The 18520-nt window shown below is 33.0% G+C and overlaps 1 protein-coding gene across 2 annotated transcripts in view; it reads left to right on the top strand.

Annotated features, from left to right (window-relative positions):
* The first annotated feature begins 1625 nt into the window (after positions 1–1625).
* LOC140442795 (DNA fragmentation factor subunit alpha-like) overlaps positions 1626–18520 on the top strand; it is a 54453-nt gene continuing 37558 nt past the window's right edge. For both annotated transcript variants that reach the window (XM_072533768.1, XM_072533769.1), the window contains exons 1-2: positions 1626–2039; positions 7271–7558. In XM_072533768.1, coding sequence (XP_072389869.1) covers positions 1710–2039; positions 7271–7504 — 564 coding nt within the window. In that variant the 5' untranslated portion in view covers positions 1626–1709 and the 3' untranslated portion in view covers positions 7505–7558. The remainder of the gene's footprint in view (positions 2040–7270; positions 7559–18520) is intronic.

Genomic DNA, 18520 nt, shown 5'->3' with positions numbered 1-18520 from the left:
TGATATTACAGTAAATGTTCAAAATGACCCCCATTTTCTTCAATACGCATTCGGTATCGTTTTAATAAGAAAAACCGAATGCGCTGAAAAATCATATTTTTCAATTGTTGTTCGTCCTCTATTGTTACAGAATACACTTTCTCTTTCATAAACCCCCAAAAGCAAAAGTCCATGGGGTTAAGACCTGGACTCCTGGGTGGCCAAGAAATAGGTGCGTCACGACCTCTTCCAATTCACCGACCAGGATACTGCCTGCAAAGGTATTCCCGGACTTCATTAGTGTAATGCGGTGGAGCGCCATCTTGTAGAAACCACATATTTTTCCTTATTGCAATATACCAAATACTCTTGTAAATCATTTGCCAAGAACCCACAATTCCTGCCCAAACATTAACTTTGAAAGTCCTTTGGTGATGAGTCGTTTTTTTGGCGTGAGGATTTTCGTCGGCCCAAATGTGCTCTTTATGACCCTTACGCGAGGAACATTTAGTTGAGCAGCTATTACCCTTGTACTTGTTCCAGGGACTTCTTTAATGATTTCTAAAATGTCTTCATCAGTTGCATCCATTATTGGACGACCACTATTGCCAGCAACTGGCGGGTGGAATGTACCCGTTTCCCGTAAACGACGATCAATGGTCAGAAACAATCGTCTATCGGGTGTATTTCGATTGAGGTATTTTACTGCATAAAGCCTTGCGGCTGCTGCACTATTTACTTGACATTCACCTACGATATTCCCGATAGTTTATTGAAATCATACTCTAATCTGATCCAACTTACCCAAAGTTAAATGCATATCTGCCATTTTCTGAAATGTGTAGGCCATTGTAATATGAAATTTTTGAATATTAATCTTATTCACACAATAAATGCTTCAAATTATTAACTATTATTGATGGAACTGTTTGTAATTATTGTATCCGTAATTTTATGGCCAACTAGGAAAAAACTAGTTTTTCGAAAAAGTGATAAGAGGCAAAAAAGTTTAAAAAATACTGTGTTAAACTAATGATGCCACAAAATTCATTTGATTTGAACGTACTCAAAAGTTGGGGGGTGGGGGGGGGGGGAGGATTTAGGGCTGCATACCCCCTTAAAGTTTTTCTGTGCGCTTAGATTTTGTTGTTTCTTTTGTATGAAAAATGATTTCAGAACAAGAAAGTAACGTGTTCATTTTTATTACAAAATGTCAAGTAGTTTAGGAGATAATGCAAAAAAACAATTTTTATTTTGTAACTTCAAAGAGTTGTAACTTTTTTTGTGTACACTTTTGTACTAAGGTAAGTTGGATTCAATCAATTTATTTTTGTCCCCGGAATGCATGATTTAATTTATGACATACCTTTAACACCCTGTATAAATGAGTGTAATGTCACTTATTCCCTCTAAGGACGGGTTGAAATATGACTATAGTATATTTTACATACACAATGTAGATATTTACAGGCGCATATAATGCGCCCCATAAAATTTAGATATATAGTTCCTATTAGATAGATATTTAGATATACGAGTATAACTACTTTAAAATTACGATCCCAAGTACTTCCCCTAAAATTCATGTCCTGAGATATTTTCAGCGTTTCGGCAACGTTGGCACAAATCTCATGTGCTGAGAGGGCGGCAACCTTTTAAACTTGTAGTCTAAACAAAGCAGCCGGGTTGGTAGGTTGTTTTTTTGTTAACGTAAAAATATTGACACAAAAATGGAACAAGTTGAGCATAACGGCGGAAAACCTTTTAAAATAACAAACCAATCTCGAGATATCAAAAAAGGAATAGTGGCAGGATCTTTAGAAGACTTAACCTCAAAAGTGCGGGATAAACTAAACATCGAAGAAAACGAAAATATTACGGTAGTTTTGGAGACAGATGGAACAGAAATTGACGACGAAGAATATTTTGGTACCTTAGATCCGAATACCAGCTTAATGATACTTACTGAAGGAGAAAATTGGAGACCGCCAAGTGCCCCTTGTCCTCTGAATATGGATCAAGTGGATGATAGTAAAGGATGCTCAGGGCTGGTTGGATTGGTGAGTATATAGATACAATAGATAGGTCACGATCTATTTTCATATCTGTGTTATTCAATCTTATCTAGAACAATAACAAGTGAGTTTTAGCCTAGTTTTGCAGGTCCTGTTTATTACTCTTTAGATCAATGTACTTAATATTTTGTTGTTGTTGATTGTTTATGACTAAAAGATTTTTAATTTTTATTTATTCTTTTAAGTCAATACTGAATTTTACTGCTTCTTACCAAGTGTTAGCAATTTTATACATATATTGCAAAATATTTATATTATAAAAAATAGAGTCTGAATGGTAATATTGCCTTTTAATTTGTTTAATACTAGTCTCCCTTAATTCAATGACTACTGATAGGCATTTGCAATAATAATATTCAATTTATTGGTTGTCTAGTAAATTTAGTAATGATTATTTTACTTCATGGTTAAATTTACTGAAAGTCACTAGAAATTACTATACAACATAGAATCTCTGCTAATAGCCAATATTAATTGACACATAAGTTAAAAATTATTAACATGTACCTAGTTTATTAACCAAATAAAATTGAATCAATTAAAACAAGGGGTTAAATGTTTATTTTTGAAATTATGCAAATGGCAAGTTTATAATTGAAACTAATGAATATAGAATATGCTCCAATTATTCATGCATACATTAAATATGCTACTTACTGCTGAAATTAATTAATTTGTCATGTTGACATTCAGACACTGATGCATAATCATGATATATACTTCTTAGTGTTCTTCAAATTACCAACTATGTATTATTTGTTATTCTTTTTAACCTTAACCATCAGTATAATTGAAAATAAACATCAAAATATAAGACCTAACAAAATATGTTTATAAAAACTACATTGTAAAAATAAAATTATTGATAAAAATGACTTGCCCAAAGCTTTGATGCATAATTTTTCATCACTAACATTAATATGCAATGAAGTAAGCTAAATTAATAAAATTAAATAAGTGATCGATTCGATCCTTACTTGATGGAAATTCATTTTATCTAACTAACACTGAAAATTTTTTGTTTTTATATTAAATTATGATACAAAATTTATTATAATTTATTATCACTAGAGCTGTTTCAGTAGAGTGCCTTTATGAAGTGGTGTATTTTTACTATGTGTCTACACTTTATAATCTTTAACGGAATTAGTTGAAGAGGGGAGAGCTATTTGTCTGGGAGTTGATCATTCAGAATTACATCTGTATTTTTAATTTATCAATATCCATAGATTCTAATAATGATAGCTAAGTGCTTAAACATCTATTAACTGAACTACATTTAAGTAGAATATTGTTTATATAAAATGGTCTCAAAGAATAATAATAATTTTAATTTTTTGTGATAAAAATGATGCTTTGTGGAGATAAGAAAAAGTTTTGAAAATAAAAATAAAAAAAAAAACAGAAAATTATGGTAAGTTAGCATACAAATTTGAACACATTCTTCATTATCATTGTAGATGGACATGTTAGATCAGGCAGGGGCCATTTTATATATGGGCCCTTCAAACTCTTAGACCTCCCAAGACGGGTCCATTGTATCACTAAGTTGTAATTGCTTTTTGATACCAGTTCCAATTTTCTTGTAAATTTAGTAATTGTTTTTTTGTCAAAATATTCAAATGCAGTTATTAACAAAATGAAGTGACATCAATTAAACAAATTTTATTTTGAAATTTTATAGTCATTTATAGATCAGTATTTACAAGTGGAAATTTTGTATTACAAATTAATGATACAAATGATTTTTATACTTAGCCAGGCAGAGTGCCTGGCCTATCCTTCTTCCTGATCAGCATATTTAATTTGTAATGTTAATATATTTTAATCTGTGATTAATAATGTGACATTACTTGCTCAATTATGTTAAAAAATTTATGCAAATAAAAACTTTACTCTACTCTACTCTCTCTACTCTACTTCTATTATTCATGATTATTATATTTTTTTCAATGAAAGAAGCCTGTAAGATTAAGTTTATTTGAACTATTAATAGTAGTTAATTAGGTAGGAATATTTGTGTTGTTTGTTTCCAACAATGAATCTCCCAAAATATTCACAAGATAAGCGAAAGGACTATAGGAACATTAACTGAATCTGTGTAAACAAAAATGTTATAAGTCATGAAAACCATTTTTGTGGAAAACTGGAAAAAACATTGTATACATCTGTATGAGTCATTTAAATAAATACCAAAACAATTGGGAGCGTTTTTGACACTTTTAGCTGTAATGTTTGATGTTTCTTAGTACAAAATAATATTACTCAATATTGTTTATTCATGTTAAAAATATAAAATATCACATATGTCAAATATGTACAAAACCTCAATTAAAAATAAAAATTATGTTGTAGATACTTATAAATTGTATAAAGGAATATTTTATCAATATTTTTTTAATTTTATTTTTAAATTAATTTTCAGCAAATTTCTGATATTCTCAGGCAGAATATTATAACATTTTATTACCCAATAACCTGGTCCATTTTGAAACCTTTCCAAATGCCAATATGTTGGTATCATATTCTGCTTGTGCCTAGTATTGTAACTGTGCTGATCTGCAAGACTTCTATTAAGATTGATATTTCTCTTCATGACTCAAATGGTTTTCTAGAATGTACTGGGCCTATCCAGCAAGAATTTCCAGTCTTTCATAAGCCTGACGACAGGCCTCCCTAAATCCCAAACCAGCAAGGACCCTCACTGCCTTTCTCTGCAGAAGAAATACTCTATGCCAGCTGCATGACCCCAGCCAAGGATAGATTATGAAAGATGTGAGTGGAATATGGAGAGATATGTAGTATAATCTCCAGTGAGACACATTTTGAAAGATTTCTGAAAATAAAGGGACTTTTATTTTTAGTTTTTTGCACAAGTTACTAATATGTGGACACCACTGTAATTTTGGGCCCAAAAGAACTCCCAAAAACCACATCTCTCATTGTGGAAATCACTTGTTTAGTTTTATTATTGTTCAGATCGTTAAGTAATATAAATCAAAAATAAAATTGGGATCAGAACTCAACCTTGGGGTACTATAATATTTAACACACTCTCTTCCGAATACACATCACCAACCCTCACAACGTACACCCTATCTTTCAAATACAATTTTATGAGCTCCATACTCTCGGAACAAAAGTTATATTTTTCTAATTTCTGTAGGAAGATTTCATTGCTGACCACGTCAAAAGCCTTGCCCAATTTACACAATAAAGGACTGAGTTAAATTGAAGCCCATGGAAAAATGTCTCAGTAATATACAATATAAGATTTAAAATACTTAAAACTGTATTTTTATGTTTGTGAAAACCAAATTGAGACTGGGAAAATATATCATCGACCTCAAAAAATCTACTATTTGTAGTGCCATGAACTTTTTCACAATTTTCAAAATAATTGGCAGCAGTGAGACTGGCCGATAATTTTCTGGCAGGTTTGAGTCCCTTTTTTTTGAAGATTTGAGTTCTATCTACTTGATTCAGATTTACAAATGGGATATCTTCTATCAAGTTGACACTTCACATCAAGTTCACACATGCTATATGTGAAAAGTAATCATTGAAGATATTTGGACTGATATTAGGAGGTTGACTAATATTTTCCTTAACACCATGCTGTTCATTTATAATTTTCCACATAGGCTTTATTGGATTACTACAATTCCTGATGATGTTGTTATTTGCCATGATTTTTGCATTGTGTATTGCAATTTTATATGGCATTATTTATATGTCCTCTCAATGTCTGGTGACTGGTACTGTTTTCTAAGCTGTTCTAAAAAGTGCAATGGATCACATATAGCTTTTAAGTAATTCTCAAACCAGTTAATTTTATTAGTTTGATTGGCTATTACCTAATACTTTTTCTCTAGTATTCCCAATAAGCTTCTTCCAAAACAATCATAAATTTGTTAAACTTACTCATTCACATCCTTCTCTCCCCCATTCACAAAGTCACAACTTATTTCAGATATTCTATTATGAAACAGAAAGAGGCCTCTCTGTATAATTGGTCTGAAACAAATTTTTACTTGATGCAATGGAAAATCAACCTGTTGTCCTTTGTGGTCAGAGAAACCCAGTTCACCTATGCTGGCCATCTCGCACTGCATCTCAGAATTGATTGATTTAAATTGCAACCTCTCGGTAATCCAATCCAATCTGGCAGGAAAAATTGCCAGTTAAATGCCTGCAAGTGGACATGGAATGCCAGGTAGAATCCTTAGGTTGATCTTTGTTTCATGGATGGTATGTGGGATTTTAAAGGCACCTGTAGATTCTGCAGTTCAGAGATGGAAGCCCCAAGGAAACAGAACAAGAGGAAGGCCCGTAAAAGATGGATAGACAATGTAGAGAGGGATTTTAAAACCATGAACATCAGGCAGTGGTGAAGGAAAGTATCCGACAGGGCAGAATGGAAGAACATTGTTAAGCAGGCCAAGACTCACAAAGGGTTGTAGATTAGAAGAAGAAGGAGAAGATTCTGCAAATTCAGAAAATGGTTAACAGTCACTCCGTCAAGCCATATTTCTGAACATAATTACCTAGGTTGTTCTTCCGTTGGGTCTGCTAATTTGAATGAACTGCAATATTTACTTTTTCTAGTTTTTATTCCCTTGCACTTGCAGTTAGCACCCAAACTAGAGACTTCAGAATGTCCACAATGTTTCCAGGTGCAATTTCTGGGACCAGTCCAGTGACAAAAAGAAATGCCATTTTCGGTGCTGACAGTGATCTAGATCTACTAAAAAAACTACTTAGAACATTTTTCAACTAAAATTTTAGTTGTAGACAACAATGGTACATGTATAAAGTAAAGTTCTAGTATTTAATAAAGTGTTTATTGTTCTAATATTTAATAGAATATATATTATGTACAAAAGAGTTTCATATATTGTACAAAAATTTCAAAAGAAAAACATTGAGACTCATACTCTTTAATCATTGTTTTACTTGGAAAACAAACATAAACTTGATGAATACTAGTCTAAACCTACTAATAAAACATTTCAATTTGGATTAAATTCATTAATAAAAAAAAGAGACAAATTTTGACTTGAAACATGAAATAAACATTCTTGCTCAGAAAAAAAATTACAAGAAGTATTTTTACTGGACAATAACTAAATTTTACTCCACTGTACATTTGGAAATATTCTAAAAAATAGTGTATTGATGTTTTAAATTGCTTCAAGGTGTATTATTGCTTTTAGGTTGGCAAACTCAGAAATAATCTTTGCCATGTTTCTCTGCTTGGTGGTGCAGAACTGGAATTGCTGAGTGATATGGATCCAGAATCCTTGGTTGACATTACCTTTCCAGACAGGGACTTTTTGGAAAGTTTGAAGGAAGCATCTGGACGTTATTTATGTGAGAAGAGACAAGCTCAGGATGCCATGGATTTGTTAAGGTTGTACAAAGAGAAAGAAACTGATGGTGGGAATTAGGGGCTGGTGACCATTCAGCATTTAAGTTTTCATTTAGAAGTTAAGTTTTTAAATGTGAGTATAATATTTTATACTAATATTATCTATATTGTCATAGTGAATTTATTCCATTTAGAGCCATGTAAAAGTTACCTACATTTTTTTAATACTTTATGTGTATTTTTACTCAAAAAAGTAAAGTGAAACAAGATATACTAATTTAGAAATGACAGTTAAGATTTGATTTCACGTATATTGCCTCTAAAACACGCTTACACGTATTTCGTCCTAGCAAGACTCATCAGAGTGACTGGGTAGAAGCCCTGAACGTGAAATCAAATCTTTTCTTTGTCTATATCTTTATTTACTGATATTTTGAGTATAAGAAACCAGTTCACCAAAGGTTCTTGCCTAGATGAACTGATATGTCGTGGAATACAATTTTAGATTTCCCATGTCGTTCCATTCATCGTCTTCTAGCTTTGAAAATTGTAGAGGGCACAGATTTAGGTAAACATCTGAATTTTGGTTTCGAACACCCAGAAATCTTCGGATTACAACTTTCTCTAATATACTTATTTCTTTCAATTATATATTTAAGACAAAACGACAAAATCTGAATTTTAAGTTGGAATAATAACTTAGCATTTAATTTGAAAAAACTGTCCTTTAGGTAAAAAAATATTTCGTTGTTGTAATTTACTAATGGATATAAAGATGAATAAAAATATGGAACATATACTTACCAGTCGACTCAACAAAAAAATTTATGTAGAAAGCATAAAATCTTTTTTTAACCAATATGTTGCGTACTCCAATTTCCTTTTATTCATTAATATATAAAATTTATATAGGTCAGTCATTAATCGTGGGATACAGTGTATTATTACAAAGCACTGGCTGTGAAAGCCTTCATAGTGGGACACAGAAAACCCCTAATACTTGCCAATATTCCTTAGGTTTTCGGAAAATACTACAATACATTGACTTGTTTCTAATGACATACATACATACATGACATCAGACATGTCACTTTTGAAGGCCTTCCCTTCAAATCCACTACATGTTTTACTGTGGTACACTTAATTTTAAATAGGTAATATACTATGTGTGGCACATCATTTGACAAGTGCTTGAAGGAGTATTAGGCATCATATGATTTTTCTTTCACACGAACATTTTGCATTCTAAAAATTTGAAGTGTATTTGTTGAATTGCTCCATATGATCAATCCATAGCACAGATGTGAATGAAATAAAGAAAAATATGTAATTTTTAATGTTTCAAAGTTTGCAACCCTTGCTAGTTGGCGAATACTAAATAATGAACTTAATAGCTTGTTCTTTAGTTGTGAGATATGAGCCGACCAGTTCAGTCTATTATCTATGATTATTCCCAATAGTTTAACAGTCTCTTTGTTATCTGGATCATTATGTAAGTTACTTGCAGATATAACCAAGCTGGAACCGAGCTCCAGCTCTAACCGAGCTGGAATAATTATTCATCATCGAACTGTTCCCGTTGTTGTGGAAGGCACTTTGAATCAATTTCAATATATCGATTGTATCTTATAACCGGTTATCCTTCGATTTACACTCCTGCAGGTCCTCATTTGCGTTACGTGCAGGATAATGCAAGGCCATATACTGCAGCAATAGTAAGGGATTAATTTCGTAATGAAGATATTACACTTTTACCCTGGCCAGGACAATCGCCAGGTCTTAATCCCATCGATCATGTATGATATATACTAGACAAGGTCTTCAACATCTTCTTAAACAGGAATGGATCCTATTGCCCCAAAACGAAATTGATAATTTAATTTTAAGCGTGTCAAGTAGGTGTCAAGCTGTAATTAATGCTGCTGAAGAAAATACAGATTATTAAACACATTTGATGTTAGATTTGTATGTTTTATATTGACTTTTATGTTAAAATTTCCATTAAAATAGTGCACTTCTTAACTTTTCTTTGATTGTTATATCATAAAAAAATCGTAGTACAATAAAATTGAGCTGATTTTAGTGCTGACTAATTAGCATCGAGTTCGAATCTATGGAGAAGCTATGAGCATATTAACGTATGTACTAAAAACGGCGTAGGTAGGCGTGGCTAACTGTGATATCAATATGGCGGTGGGATCATGGCCGGACTCAATAATATTAAAACTACTATAAAAATATGACTAGTTATTCAGAAGATTTAATCATAATCTAAAAAAGTGCAATACATTTTTAATAAACTATGATTTATTTATCCCGCGGTAAACACTAAAAACACGATATATTATACATATACATAAAGATAAATTAATACAGTCAAATACTATTAATTTATTCTCTGAAGTACGGGCCATTCCTTTGTTTACATATTTGTATACTAACCTGTAGAACGTTATTCCTGAAGATTTTTTATTAACATTGCTTCTGCCACTGCAACTACGTTGAGAAAAAGAAACCATTATTATGCACTATCACAATATATTATTACAGTTTCTATAAAAGTATTATAAAACTAAAAATATTCGAAAAACAACAAACCTAAATAAACATATACGATCTGTCAAAAGTGGCAAAACAATATGGCCGAAGTGAGGTCGTTTTTAGTCACGTGATGCCCTCTCCATAGTTTCTAACTCGATGCTAATTAGGCATTCTAAAGGTATGTCTAAAGGCATGTGAAGGGAGGAATCTCGGAAGTTTAATTTTTTTAACGCTTGGAAAAGGATCTGCTAATAGCTGGCCTATATCGATTCAAAATTCAGTTATTTTTTTTTAATTTGCTGTGGGAAGAAATTAAATTGTAAACAAACAATTGTATTATGCATTTTTACTCGAAGAGACACTCAATTGTTTTTTTTTCGAAGATCTTGACTGATCGACTAATTCGAATATGAACTCGAATATTCATAAAAAATTCTCTTTCGATTATTTAAGTGTAAGACGCAAATTAACACCTCATACAGAGTGAAACAAAAAAAATGCTACAACTTATTAGTTATAATTAATTAATTATATGTTTAAAATGTCAATTAACATCCATACAATTATAAAGTTGCTGTTTTTAGTAGTGACATTGCGAGACATGTTTTTAAGGATTAGTATACTGCATTCATACACTATTCGTCATCTTCAACATCATCATCATCATTGGCACGATAATCCTCTGGATCCTGGTCTGCTCTTAAGATTAGTCGCCATTCTAGTCGGTTTCTGGCAACGTGTTGTCATCTTCTGATCTTTAATATCCCTAAGTCGGTCTCAACTCCATCTAACCACCTAATTCGGTGGCAAAGACAAATTTGCTACCCAACCAGAATATGAGTATTGGTGAGCAAGAAGTAAAACTCTTAGATACTTATAAAGACCTAGGACATGAAATTATGATTGGCAGGGATAATCAGATCCATGGACTGAAAAGAAGAATCGGTCTTGGATGGGCAGCATATGGAAAACTGAAAGAAACTTTCAAAAAATTGAGCTGCCCAAATACCCGAAGGTAATTGATTAGTGCGTCCTCCCAGTATTGACATACGGAGCAGAAACACTTGCTTTAACAAAAGCCTCGGCTACCAAACTGAGAGTCACACAGAGAAGAATGGAGCGATCTACGTTAGTAATAACACTGCGAGACAAAATAAAAAACGAAGAGGTCAGAAGAAGAACCAAGGTGGCTGACGCCATCGAAAGGATAGCCGGACTAAAATTGAGATGGACAGGAGACATAGCTAGAATGACGGGTCGATGGACAAAGAGTTTATTGGAATGGAGACCAAGGGAAGATAAGAGAAGTGACGGTAGACCACTTGCACGATTTAAGAAGACAAAATAAAAACTATGAGAGTGGCGTAAGATAGACGGAGTTGGAAACACAAGGAAGAGGCCTACGTTCAGCAGTGGACTTTTTAGGTTGGACGATGAATGACAAATATGTGGTTGTGCCATTTAGAAAAAGGAACTTTCATCGGAAAAACAAAAATATTAAATGAGAAGTTTGGACTACTATTTACTTTTTCACTAATATTTTCAAAAAACTATAATAGTCGTCTGTCTGGATCATCTTCATTTATTTTCTGTAACAAGAGCATATTTTAGGGTTGAAATTGTGTCAGTACCATACGAATAAGAGTGTGCAAAAAATATAATCTTGAGTCAGTTTTCTTGTAGAAAGCAGGTTCCAAATTAATATAACCTAAACTGACTACTGCTTCTAACATATCTTTCGCTTTCTCCTTTTTTTATTAGCTACTACGAATCCTGTTTCATGAAACCTTTTAACTAATATTAATATGTTTAAGTGATGAAGATATTTATCCTCGAAAAGTAATTAAGCAAACCCTTTTTTCCATGAATACATTCTATTAAAAAAATGTATAGAACTATTCTTAACTAATTCTGCAATAGAAAAGACGATTTAGAACGTATTAAAAAAAAAACTATTAAATTAACACCATTGATAAATTCTACCAACGCAACGTTCCAAATAACTACTTTCAAACTAGTGGCAATTTTTGTTAAATGCATCTTTTGATGTGATGAAAAAAAATCGATACATTAGCGAAACATATCCGTGGTGTTTAATTTTTAGAAGGTGTAATACTTTTAATAAAATAATACTTTTTGGATTTGTTATGGAAATAAAAATCATGAATGTTTGATCACTCCATCGAAGGACCTGTCTAATGATGTGCTAAACATGATATATTCCCTTTTTAAAATTGGGAGGTTGTGAAACTGTAAATTTTTTGTTTGGCTACAGTGGTTATAGTCCTACCAGAGATCTAAGATAGTCATTAATATTTATTATCGATAAGTGTCTACCGCAAGGCAGCGGGGAATCGCCTCTGGACAGGATCGTATTTTTATTTTCGATTTGCATTACTTATTCGATTGTTAGGTGTTTAAAAGCCGGTCTTTTTCATTGTCTACTAAAGTTATAATAATTGCAAAAGATTTACATACACTACATTCACATATTTACAAAACGTTATCATTTCTAAATAGAGAACAAAAAGAACAGAGGCAAAAATATTTTAGAAAATTATTTTCAAAATTGAGGTGTGTCTAAAAGCTGGTTTTATATCGTTATCAACTGAATTTAAAAATATTTACATAAATTACGTATACAGAGAAAGTTTACCATTTATAAATACAATTCAAAAAGTAGTTTCACTATCACTGTCGTTATCTAGATCTATAAAATTGTTTCTTTGAGCAACCTATCTGTATTTATATAAGATCTTTCCATCTTTAGAACATGGGTAACATTATTTTTCCAGCTGTCATTGGCTGTTTTCTCTATTTCTAATTCGATTAGACGAACCACAGATGAATTTAAGGTGGGCGAAACATTACTTCTCCTTACCGATGCTTTTAGCTCATGCCATATGTGTTCAATCGGATTGAACATGCTATAGTAAGAAGGAAGTCTTATTGTATGACCAATTTCTTCCGCCAAACTGTCGCAATAATATTGTTTTCTGATGGAAAATGATTTTAAAGTTTTAAGTAATTGTTTTTTAGAATAATTATCTTCATAATATATATTATTTTCCAGCATATATTCCTGGATTCTAAGTTTGGTGTCATTAGAACATGGAACTTTATTCAGTCTACGACTGTGGTAGCTGGCATTGTCCATCACAATTACACTGTTTGGTGGCATATTTGGCAATAACCGTTGAAAACCAGTTTTCAAATAATTCTGACGTGGTGTCATCATGATAGTCGACACGGGGTCCTTAATGTTTTTGAATGACAAGGCTAAAGCATTAGGTACAAAACCATTTTTTGTTCCTGCATGGATTATTGTAATACGTTTTCCTTTATTCAAACCACGTCTCATTCAGATAAACAACTTCTCTTCCACTTTCTCAGTATTAATGAATTTGAATTAAAAATTGACATTGCCTTAATGTCCCACTGCAGCACTTATTCATGTGTCATCTTTCTGCAACTTTTGCATGATGGTTTTTAACGTGGGGACCATCTGTTCTTCATAAATTTTTCTTCTAATGATCTCCACATCACTCCGGTCTAGTTCAGCGTTTTTTCTTTTTCTTCTACTTACTATCGGTTGTTTTGTTATGGAAAACACTGTGTTCATTGGTCTTCGTGTTAAGGCTGCCGCTTCCTTCACTGCATTAAATTTGCAAAGTCCTTGTTCAAGGAGAGTAGTGTAAACGTCAAATATCACTTTTTTTTGTCAACTGACAAAACACATCGCTTTACGGGTTTGTTAACACTGACGTCTATTCTTTCGGCATTATTATTATCAATATCTTCACGAGAAGTACTAGGCTCTTCCCACGGACGAAACATTTTTAAATAATATTGTTTTATACACAAATCAAATTGTCTTCCTTTATGAACAAAATCAAATAAATAACTAAAACGAAATTGTCATAATATTATCTTAGTCCAGTGGTTCCCAACCTTTTTCCCATGATCGCCCCCTTAGACAGGTTTCACCAGTTATAAATACTACAATCGCTCCCCCCCCACCCAATTAAATTGAAACAAATAATGAATCTATACAAAAGGTAAGTATCCATATTTATTTATTTTTACATTTTGTAAAATGGTTATATGTGTGTAAAAGAATTGTTAATGGCTTCCTTGGGCCTGGTGTCTCTCATATAATTTCTTTATGTCTGGCTCAATGTTGGTTAATAACAACCTCAAATCCCCTCTTTCTATTATGTCGAGCCTATTTCTTTGTCTGTTTTTCAATATACACACAGAACTAAAACCTTTCTCCACTAGATATGTTGTGGGGAATGCCAATAATAATAATTTGATTGCATTCCACAAGATTGGATACACTTCTTTTATCCGCTGCCAAAATCTTTCGTACCCACACTCCCGAAACAAAAACTTTCAATTTCAACATCATGTCTCAAATCAATCAAGTTTTCTTGAAGAGAAGAACATACCGTTGAAACTTCCACGCTGAAAGGATTGATAAACCAAGTTGGCACTTTCAGACTAGCCAAATCTTGGAATCGGAATGCAGATCTTCTTTCAGTGTTTGAAGGTGGAGGCAATATGTTTGAAGATCCTCCGAATCACCACAAGAAGATTTCAAGTTGGGGAATTTGGTGCATATTTTCTTCTCTCTCTTCTCTGCATATTTTCTTCAAAAATAGATAGTTTGTCAATGAATGCTCCGACTACTCCCTTCGCTTTGGCCATATTTATGTTCTTCCCCTGTAGTTGCAGGTTTATTTCCTTTAATTTTTGAAAAATATCTGATAAGTAAGCGATGTCATTTCGCTTCTCTTGTAGTTCTGTACTCAGTGTGGGGTCAGTAGTATTAAGAAATTCAATAACAGTATCCATGAGACTGAAGAACCGCTTTAAGTAATTGCCTTTAGAAAACCAGCGGACTTCCGTATGTAGTAGCAATGTATTAAATATCTCATCATTTTCTTCACAAAGTGTACGAAATATTCGATCATTCTTTGGTTTTGCTTTAATTTTATTTACCGCATCTATGACAAGTCGAAGAGAATCGTGCAACCTCCCACTCAAATTCTTGGCAGCCAAATGCTCTCTGTGAATGACGCAGTGAACACACAAAATTCCAGGTACTGCTTGTTTCAGATGTGCAATAAATCCCCAATGGCGTCCTGTCATTGCTGCTGCATCGTCAGTAGCACAGGCGATCATATTTAATAAGGGAATCTCTTTTTCCTCAAAAAATCTCTTAATGACTTCAAATATGGAAGATCCTTTTGTATCAGTAATCAGACTTCTAACAAATAGCATTTCCTCGGCCATTTCTCCATTGTCGTCAATGAATCGGACATATGACAGCAGCAAAGCTATGCTGTCACTCAGGGTACTCTCGTCAAGTTGCACAGTAAACTCTCTGCTTTTCAATTTGTTGCAGAGAACATCTTCGACATTCGCTCCCATTTCATCAATTCTTCTGGAGACAGTATTATTGCGGAGAGGAACTGCATCTGTTACTTGCCTGGCCTAACTGGGTACCAACATAGTATCAACTATCTCTTTGACAGCTGGGAGGATGAGTTCTTCTCCAATTGTGTGCGGCTTGCCACTTTTTGTTATTAAGAATGATACCTTGTAGGAAGCAAGTAAACCCTTGTCGTTTTTCTTGGTAGCTTTTGCAATCAATGACCCAACAGTAACTCGCCTTTCATACTTTGCCTTGAACTCCTGTAAACGAAAGAAATACACATTCACTTTAATTATTATAAGTAATGGTAATACAGTTTAAAAAAGGTTTTCTTTCAGTCTGACTTTTGGTAATAGAAAGTAAAAATAATTATAATATGTTGATACCTAGGTACAGTTACGATCACTAAATAGTTTACACTTTAATTTTTACATTGTAATACTTTTGACGTAAAAGGTGCGTTTAAACGGGGTAAAAATTTAAAAAATAGGCTCCTAAATACGTAAGTCTGTAAACTATTCAATGATTGTAACTGTACATGGAAAAATTACATCCTACAAACAAAAGACTTTTACTCACCGCAAAATATTGGACGGGTCTGTCTGACTTCTCTGGATGAATCCTCTTCAAGTGATCCATAAGACGAGGCGGCTTCATGTATTCGCTTGACAAAGATTTTGCACAAATAAGACACAATGGTAGATTCTTATTTCCTGGAAATTCAATGAATCCATATTTCAAATACTCCGTTGAGTACTGCCGGCACTTTTTTTTAGGTGCTGACATTTTCTGACATAGTTGTAATTAATTACAACTTATTGAGAAGGCAAAGAATAAAAACACTATCTTGCAATTCTCAATAAATAATTATATTGCCACGCGTCGACGTCTCTGTCCGAATTCTAACATTGTGACTAATAATGATTGTAATATTGTGACGCCTCGTGTTCGAAAAGATCTGTGACTAGACGAGATGTTTGTGTTATTATTACCTGCATTGGTATACATATATTTACTTTTTATTATCCTATGGATATCCGATCGAAAGTATTATATTTTTTTCTCTTTTCTTATTTTTCCCAATTACCCATTTCTCGTTTTCCGGATGCTAAACGCCCCCCTTATCGCCCCTTTTCTCTGTCGCCCCCCATATCGCCCCCTTCGCTCTATCGCTGCCCTGAATATCTCAAATCGCCCCCCGGGGGGCGATCGCCCCCAGGTTGGGAATCACTGTATTAGTCTACCTGTTCCCCAAGTCAGAAAATATAATTACGATTTTAAATATATCGTGATTGGTGCTTTAGGTAATATTCAAAATGAAACCATTCCAAGAAATTATTTCAATTGACTTTCACTGATAAGACGTAATGAGGTTATAATGACGGGTTATTTATAATTCTCTTTTTAAAAGCTAGGTTATTATCAGGATCGAAAAAATATATCTGAATTTGGCCAAAGGCCAATGAAGACAGTGTGGTCAATAACAAAACAACCGATAGTAAATAGAAGAAAAAGAAAAGACGCTGGTATGTTTAGGAAACTAGACCGGCATGATGTGGACATCATTAGAAGAAAAATTTATAACATGTATGAATAATAGATGATCCCCACGTTAAAAACCATCATGCATATGTGGCAGAAAGTTGATACATGAATCAAGTGCTGCAGTGAGACAGTAAGGCAATGTCTTCTAAAAAACGGCTTTAAAATAAAAACGATCGATAAACGCCAAGTGATTGTGGAATGTGCTTGTCTACAAATATGGAGGACCGAATTTTTAATTCAAATTCACAAATACAGAGAAAATGGAAGAAAAATTGTTTATCTGGGTGGGACGTTCTTTGACACCCATGATGTTCCAAAATGTGGTTGGGCAGATTCTTCTTATCGCTGTACAACAAAAGCTTCATCAAATAAAGGAAAACGTATTACAATAATCCATACAGGAAAAAAAAATGGTTTTATACGTAATGCTTTAGCCTTGTCATGCAAAAACATTAAGGACCCCGTGTCGACTATCATGATGACGCCACGTCAGAATTATTTGAGAACTGGTTTTCAACGAAGGTATTGCCAAATATAGCACCAAACAGTGTAATTGTCATGGACACAGTCGCAGGCCGAATAAAGTTCCTTGTTCTAATGACACCAAACTTAGAATCCAGGAATATATGCTGGAAAATGATATATATTATAAAGATAATTATTCTAAAAATAATTACTTGAAACTTTAAAATCATTTTCCATCAGAAAACAATATTATTGCGACAGTTTGGCGGAAGAAATGGGTCATACAATATTAAGACTTCCTCCTTACTTTTGCATGTTCAATGCTATTGAACACATATGGCATGAGCTAAAAGCATCGGTAAGGTGAAGTAACGTTTCGCTTACCCTAAATTCATCTGTGTTTCGTCTAATTGAATTAGAAATGGAGACAATAACTAATAACAGCTGGAAAAATACAGATATATTGCTCAAAGAAACAATTATTATAGATCTAGATAACGACAGTGATAGTGAAACTGACTCGCCCATGTAATTTTTTTTAAATGTAAGTACTTTTTGAATTGTATTTATAAATGGTAAACTTTCTATGTATACGTATTTTATGTAAATATTTTTAAATTCAGTTGATAACGGTATAAAATCAGCTTTTAGACACCTTAAATTTAAAAATAATTTTCTAAAATAACTTTTACCAGAACCTTAAATTGGAACTTGCATATTAATAATCTACAACATTCCTGCCAATCTAGCTTAAATATACTCAAAATTATGTCTAATAAAGTTTGGGGCGCAGATACTAAAATATTAATAAACTTATACAAATCACTCATTAGGAGTAAACTAGATTTTGGTTGCATTTGTTATAACTCTGCAAGCAAAACTACCTTAAAAAAGCTTAACGGTATTCAATCTGCAGCTTTGAGATTAGCACTTGGTGCATTTAGAACTAGTCCCACTAGTAGTTTACAAGTTCTAGCTAAAGAGCCACCTCTAAACATAAGGCGGCAACAATTATCACTAAACTATATTGCCAAAATTTCAATTAAAAAACAACATCCTCTTTTCTCTCAAATTTTCCACCCTGGCATCCTCTCTTTTAAAAAG

The sequence above is a fragment of the Diabrotica undecimpunctata genome, chromosome 6 (assembly GCF_040954645.1).
Source record: "Diabrotica undecimpunctata isolate CICGRU chromosome 6, icDiaUnde3, whole genome shotgun sequence".
NCBI classification, from domain to species: domain Eukaryota; kingdom Metazoa; phylum Arthropoda; class Insecta; order Coleoptera; family Chrysomelidae; genus Diabrotica; species Diabrotica undecimpunctata.
This window is presented reverse-complemented; position numbering and strand designations above follow the sequence as displayed.